The sequence below is a fragment of the Opisthocomus hoazin genome, chromosome 21 (genome assembly GCF_030867145.1).
Source record: "Opisthocomus hoazin isolate bOpiHoa1 chromosome 21, bOpiHoa1.hap1, whole genome shotgun sequence".
In the NCBI taxonomy this organism is placed as follows: domain Eukaryota; kingdom Metazoa; phylum Chordata; class Aves; order Opisthocomiformes; family Opisthocomidae; genus Opisthocomus; species Opisthocomus hoazin.
Genome location: NC_134434.1, coordinates 2621854 through 2628824, shown reverse-complemented (window position 1 = coordinate 2628824; position 6971 = coordinate 2621854). Strand labels below are relative to the sequence as shown.

The following is a 6971-nucleotide window of genomic DNA, read 5'->3' as shown; positions in this document are numbered from 1 at the left end:
GGGGGCCGTGCCGGGGGGGAGCAGCCGGGGGCAGCCGGGGGCAGGGGCCGTGCCTGGGGAGCGGCCCCTCCCCCGCCGGGTCCCGTCGCTCGCGGGCGGGGGGGGGCGCTGCGCGCGGCCGCCGCTCTCCCGCACCGCCCCGTCCCGTCCCGCCCCGTCCCGTCCCGTCCCCCTCCCCCCCGGCGAGGAAATGACCTCAGAGGAAACCGGGGCCGCCGCGCCGGGAGGGAGCGGGGCCGGCGGGGCCCGGGACGCTGCGGCGATGCCCCGGCGGGCGGAGGACCCAGCGGGGGCGGCCGGCAGGTCGGTGGGGCTGCGCCCGGCTCCCCCCTGCCCTGCCCTGCCCTGCCCTGCCCGGGGGCACTGGCGGGGCCGCTCCCCCCGGACCCCCCCCTTGTGCCGCCCGCCCTGCGAGGCAGCAGCGGGGGGTCCGGTGCCCCGGGCAGGAGCCGTCTGGGCGCTGGGGGTCCCGCCTGGCGGGGGGGGGACGGGACGGGGGTGCCCCTCGAGCAGTCAGGGCCGGCGGAGCAGACTGGCTGCTCCCCTCCCTCTCCCCGCCATGGCCGGGGCACGTCCAGCCCGTCCCGCAGGCCCGGGCAGGGCCCTGGCACACGGGCCGGCTGCTCCGAGGACGCTGACCCCACCGCGTCCGTCCCCGGGACGGCTCGTCTGGTGGGGACCCCTCGCAGAGCAAGAACCGGTACCCACGGGCGATGCTGCGCCCGGCGTCACCCACCCCGGCAGCAGGGTCCCCGGCGCAGGCGGGGCCCGGCCGGTTTGACGCTCGCTGGCGGTGGTTTGGGCTGGGCAGGGGTCAAAGCAGCCGTGCCCGGGGAGCCGCGGGGAAGGATGCTCGGGAGAGGCGCGGGGGACGCTGCCAGACGGGCTCGGGCGCTGCGCTGAGCCCACGCCAGGTCCCTTCGTCACGGCGGGGCTGCCGGCGAGCTGGGGCAGCGTGGCGTGGCGTGAGCGCAGGTACGGAGGGAGGGAGACGGCGCAGAAGGAGGAGAGGTCGGGTGGGAAGGCGTTTGCCAACCAGACGCGGCACGGAGGGCACCCGGCCGCTCGTGAATCCGTCTGGGGAGGAAACCTCCGTGGGGGTCCCAGGGTCGGTGACCCTGCGCAGGTGAGAGCTTAGGCTGCCGGAGCAGGGGGTCACCCCGTGGGGCAAGGCCTGCCCTGGGGGTCCCGGAGAGGCGGGCGAGGAGCTCCGCTCTCTGCTCTGACCTGCGACGGGTTGTGCCACGGCTTCGTGGCGAGCGGTGCGTCCGAGGGGCTGTGATACGTCCCCCATGCCTCCAGCTGGCGATGGGCTCTGCGGCTTTAATCCGGGTAGGGACCCGTTTCCAGAGAGGGGTGAGTAACAGCCGAGGAATTCTGACGAGCTGGCAAAACTCATTTGGCCGATTGCCTTCTGTTTGTGCCGTGGGTCTGGCCAGCCCGGCGTTCTGCGTCCAGCAGATCGTCTTGTGTGCGTGCCAAAGAAAGCCCTGCCCGTCTGTGCCGTGCGTACCCTCTTGCTGTCTTTGCTGTACCACGAAGCAGAAGAAAATTAATCTAGAGGCTACTTAGGAGCAGAGAGCCGTGCTTGGCTGCAGGGGGATGAGACGGGAGCTGCTGCAGTTGGGGATTTGGCTGCAGAGCTTGCTGTGCCTCGCTGGGAGCCGAGGGAGCCTGGCTCCGGCGCGGGAGCCGTGCTCTGCTCGCTCTGGCGAGGGTGCGTTGCGTGCGTAGGTGCCGGCAGCTTTGATTCTTCCCAGGATTTTGTGTGAAACCTGCTGAACTGGTGTTTCAAAGGCTGCGAGGGAGCGGCTGCGTGGGGTGCTCCTGCGTGTGCTTCCCTGGGATACGGCTGCAGGAAGGCTTCCGAGGGGAGATCGGTGTGTTTTGGGGCTGCCCTGGTGTGCCGTCCGCATTAAACCATCAACAGACTGCAACGCGTTTTTTGTATTAGAAAAACGTGAAGGCTCTGAAGAGGGAGTCCCGTCACAGGCTGGTAGGAAGCCAGTCTTAAAATGACGTGGGAGCCAGGTTTTGCTCGGATCTAGGGCCACAGCTGGGTGCCCTAATAACAGAGGAGTGTCCTTGGGTGGGGGCTGTCGGGATCACAGCCTGTGCTCCAGCGCTGGGTGGGATTTGCCAGACGGCTGGGTGAAGGTCTGCCTCCCAACCAAGCTCTGTGTGCTCTTTCCCCAGGGACTGTCCCTAGCCCATCCGCTGCCCCGACGCTTGCCCTGGGAGGAAGCCAGTCATGGGGGAGACGGGCAGAGAAGAGTATAAAATACAGTCGTTCGACACGGAGACTCAGAAGCTGCTGAAAACGGCCCTCAAAGGTCAGCAGGCTTTTTACTCGCTCCTCTGCCGCGCGCAGCTCGGCTGGCAGACGAGGCTGGATGCGTGGACCCCCTTAACGAACAGCAATTGCTAAGTGTAGAAAAGCTGTTTCATAAACGCTGTGCGTCCGTGACTGGGTCCCGCTGGTGAATCTTCTCCATGAAGGTCTTTGCTCCCTGCCTCTTCATGTCCCCTCTCCCCTTCTCCCCAGTGTTTACTGGTGCAGCTGCTCAAACTGAGCCCTGGGTTCTCATCGTGGTGGTTTTCTCTGATTTCGGGGTACCCTCCTCTGCTGCTCTAACCCTGCATCTCCCCCCAGATGTGGCCTCTCACCCCCCTCCCGGTGCCTAGTTCCTGCTCTCTGCCCCTTCCCACTGTGGGGCCATCTCTTCCTCCTGGCCCCTGGGTCTCCTGCTCACCTTCTCAGCTCTGTCTGAAGCCCGTCAGGCTCCCGCTAACCCAATTCAGAAGCAGTGCTGGAATTTCAGGTTGAGATCAACTTCTTGCTTCCCGTATTATCTGCTTTCCTCCATCGATTTCCCGTCGTGGTGGCTGTGTCTCCAGCCCGGGAGGACTGTGTGCCGTTGGAGGTGGTGTCTCCGAAGCAGTCGCTGGGCGAGTGGAGCCGTGACTCCTGATGTGGGGAGCGAGCGTGAGGTTTGGCACCGTGTAAGATGGTTGTGCCAGGCCCTGCGCTGACCTCGGCTGCTTTCCAGGTACCCCAAAGCAAGCAGGGCACCGAGGGTGCTGGGTCCTGACGGTGTTTCTCCTCTCTGCAGACCCCAGCAACGTGGACCTGGAGAAAGTGGCCAATATTATAGTGGACCAGTCCCTCAAAGACTGCGTGTTCAGCAAGGAGGCAGGGCGCATCTGCTACACCATCATCCAGGTGAGAGCTCCTCGTGTCCGGACGGCGAAACACTTCAGCTGGGCAGGTTGTCCCTAGGCTGGGCCAGGAGAAGCTTCGCCCCAGCCCTGCGCTCTGACCCCTCAGCCAGCTTTTCTCTTCTGGCGCTTGCCCCCATGCATCTGGACGAGCAGCCGGCGAGCACAGACAGTTGCAACTTTCCTGCCTCTCTGGGCAACCACAGGAGGGTATCTCGTGGTCCTGCGTCACCCAAGTGCCAGCGTCCCCCTGCCCCTCTCACACCCCCAGTTCATCCCTCCGTCCTGGTTTTTTGGGCTCGTAGGCAGAGAGCAAACAAGCCGGCCAGAGCGTCTTCCGGAGGAGCCTGCTGAACCGGCTGCAGCAGGAGTACAAGGACAGGGAGGAGCTGCGCGCCCGCTCGCTCCAGGCGTGGATCTGCTACGTCACCTTCATCTGCAACATCTTCGACTACCTGAGGGTAAGGAGCCGGAGCCGGAGCACCCGGCTGCTGCTGCCTAGGGGTGCCAGAAGGGCCTGGGGGTCCGTAGACACCAGGGCAGGGGGTCGGGGAGGTGTTGGATGGAGCCCCAGGGCCGTGGCTCGGCGTGAGGATGCTGCCAGGGCTGGTACCTATGGCAAGCAAACAGGCTTGGAGAGGCCGAGGTGTCTCAGAACAGTCACAAAGTCGGAGCTTCCTCGTTTTGTACCCGGTGTTTGAAATCCCCTGATTTGCCTGCTCCCCGATGTCCCAGATTGAACCAGTTCAGTTGCTATGAGGTCCCGGAGGGGACCCGTGGGTGCTCACAAAATTTCTAGCCCACGTACCGATGGAGTTTGTCCGCAAGCCTTCGCTGCAGTGTGTGTGCTTGGATGCCTGCTTGGAGTAGATGTAAAAATGATGCAAGCAGAGCTGCAGGGAAGAAGAATGCTGTTGCAACAAGTGTATTTCCCATGACTGCCTGCTTACATTTAAAAATAGATGGTTTTTACATAATTTGTTCAGCTTTTCTGGCTCCTGGAGACTCAGAACTTCTGGTCTCCTACGTAAATCCCAGCAACACGGCATTTGGCAGCACAACAAAATTCTGCTCCCTTCTCCTTTGAAGATCAGCAAGGGAACAACTACTGAAAATAGCTGTGGACTCCTCCCTTTCTAGCCCCACGCTGACGATGGCTGCTGCCTCCTTACAGGTGAACAACATGCCCATGATGGCTCTGGTGAATCCCGTTTACGACTGCCTGTTCCGGCTGGCGCAGCCCGACAGCCTGCGGAAGGAGGAAGAGGTGAGTGCTGGGGAGAAGGCTGCTGATGCGGCGGTTGTCCTGCTGAGGACCAGCAGAATGCACAGCCCGGGGGGACAGAACCACAGAATGTTTGGGGTTGGAAGGGACCTCTGGGGGTCACCCAGCCCAACCCCCTGCCCAAGCAGGGTCACCCAGAGCAGGCTGCACAGCACCGTGTCCAGGCGGGGCTCGAATATCTCCAGAGAAGGAGACTCCACAACCTCCCTGGGCAGCCTGGGCCAGGGCTCCGTCACCCTCAGAGGAAAGAAGTTCTTCCTTGTGCTCAGATGGAACTTCCCTTGCTTCAAAGGACGCAGAGGGTGGAGGTGTGTGCTGGGAGGAGACCCACCGGGCAGGGGGCTTTGCAGCCCAGGAGGAAGCAGGGTGGAGGTGCTGGTTGTGACTCCCATGCCCAGGCTGCGCGTCCTCCCTTGGGGCAGCTTCTGTCCCTCTTGCCCAAATGTCATCACCGGAGATCCAGCAGCCCGGCTGTCCCTCGAAGCAGGGACTGTGCTGTGTTACGTGGGTTCACCTCCCATCATCTGAGGAAAAAACAGCGACTATCCCGTTTTCACAGGAACCGGCTGCTTTTCCAGCAGCTCTGGTTGCCGGACATCTGGAAAAGCAGCTGTGGTGCTCCCTGCCGCGGCACCGCAGCGGTGGGAGGTGACGGCAGACAGCTGCGTGCCCGCAGGCGTGCAGCGGGGCTCGGGGTCCCCGCAGGTCCCGGGACGTGCCGTGCAATGCTTTGCGTAGCTGCTGCTCCCCACCCGGGCCTGCGGTTGCTGCTCTGCCAGACCCGTTGGGCTGGAGAAGGCTCTGCTGGAGCCGGAGCTTCGCACACGTCTGGGCGTGCAGCAACCTGCGTGGGGCATGGCCGAGCCGCCCCTCGGGCGAGCGGTTCCGGTGAACGTAGGGGCCCTCGGATGGGCCCTTTGGGTTGTTCTTCATCTTAGCACAGCCCTCCCACCCCTGCAGCCTATCGACTTTCCCCTCTTCTCCAAAGACCCACTTAGTGGTCGTGTTTCCTGCAAATCACCGGACTTTCTAAGAGCTTTAGTGTGTGTTCCAGGCACTTCCCTCTGTTCTTGGAGGCACCTCCTTGCTCTGGCCTCGGCTTCAGCCTTGCCACCATCTCTTGGATATCCTGCAGGAAATCAACGTTTTTTCCACCTGCTGCGGGTGCATTTCTCTGGCAATTTTGTCTCAGAGACAGGGGAGCTCAGGATGTGCTTTGCCAGAAGAGACATTCCGCCTCTCCTGCCTCCTGTCGCAGCAACCGGGGGGAAGCAGAACCGTCGCCTGTTGGAAATCCGGAACGGAGGCAACAGGATGAGCTGGTCCATGAGTGACTGATGGGGACCTCCCCAGAGGTGCACCAGACCTCTCCGTTCCTTTGTGCTGAGCCATCTTCTCTTCCTTCTGAAGGTGGACTGCCTGGTCCTGCAGCTCCATCGCATCGGCGAGCAGCTGGAGAAGATGAACTCCCCGCGGATGGATGAGCTCTTCTCCCTCCTCCGAGATGGCTTCCTCCTGCAGGAGGGGCTCAGCTCCCTGTCCCAGCTCCTGCTGCTGGAGATCATCGAGTTTCGGGCTGCCGACTGGAAGATGACGGACGCTGCCCAGAAATACTATTACAGCGAAGTGACAGATTGACCTCTCCACAGCAGAGGTGGAGAGATGTCCCCAGCACTTTCACCAGCAAGCTTCACACCAAGTTTGAATTTCTTTTCACGTTAATGTTTTTCTAGCACTTGCTGCAAATAGGATTTATACTGGCTAGAGCCTCAGGGCACGTAACCGGGGGGGCTTTGGAGAGGTGGCAAGGCTAGGGCGTATTTAACCCCGCAAGTTCTCCCACTGATTTGGTCTAATGTTGGGCTGCTGCCAGCAAAGGGCCAGGAAGGCTTCTGGCTCAAACCAGCATTTTATATGGGTGTTAAGGCAAGCACAGTTTAGGCTGCGAGCGTTTTGGTTCCCCGAGAGCCAGCGGAGCGGCGGGAGGCAGAGGGGAAATCCTTCCCAGCTCAGGCTGTACCTGGTCCTCTGGGACAAGCCACAGAAAACGCGGTGGCCTCACAAGCAGCTCAACCAAGTGCTCTTTTTCCCAGGCGCCTTCCAGCACGCTGGCTGCGCCTGCATGCACGCAGCCTCCCCCACGGGTCACCAGCCACCATACCTGCCACAGGGCAGCTTGCAGCAGGACAGGTCCCTGAGCACATGTAGCTAGGAACAGGTTTTATACAATAACTGTCATGTTTTTTCAGAATTTAGTGAGTTTTAACTACAATATGTTTCTTATAAGAATGGGAGAGGAAGGAAATTAAATAGTCTATTGAAGGTTTTTTCTAATAAAAGTTTTCCACTAACACGTGCCCTGCTTTCTCTCTATGCAGCTACTGAGCTTTGAGCAATACTTAGAAGTTGTTCCTGACGGAAGCATTAAGGCCGTGATGTTAGTTTTCTCCTCTAGTGTGGGGTGTCA

The 6971-nt window shown here is 61.6% G+C and overlaps 1 protein-coding gene across 4 annotated transcripts; it reads left to right on the top strand.

The window, feature by feature from the left end:
• The first annotated feature begins 197 nt into the window (after positions 1–197).
• MIF4GD (MIF4G domain containing) lies at positions 198–6855 on the top strand. 4 transcript variants are annotated; one of them, XM_075441023.1, is made up of 8 exons: positions 198–303; positions 1761–1880; positions 2197–2333; positions 3114–3223; positions 3525–3680; positions 4394–4486; positions 4633–4812; positions 5915–6855. In XM_075441023.1, exons 3-8 carry the CDS (start codon positions 2252–2254, stop codon positions 6140–6142), a joined length of 849 nt encoding a protein of 282 aa, XP_075297138.1. In that variant the 5' UTR covers positions 198–303; positions 1761–1880; positions 2197–2251; the 3' UTR covers positions 6143–6855. The 4 variants fall into 4 exon arrangements, with proteins under 4 accessions (XP_075297138.1, XP_075297137.1, XP_075297140.1 ...); XM_075441022.1 differs by lacking the exon at positions 1761–1880; XM_075441024.1 differs by lacking the exons at positions 198–303; positions 1761–1880 and adding an exon at positions 1899–1996.
• Positions 6856–6971: the final 116 nt, after the last annotated feature.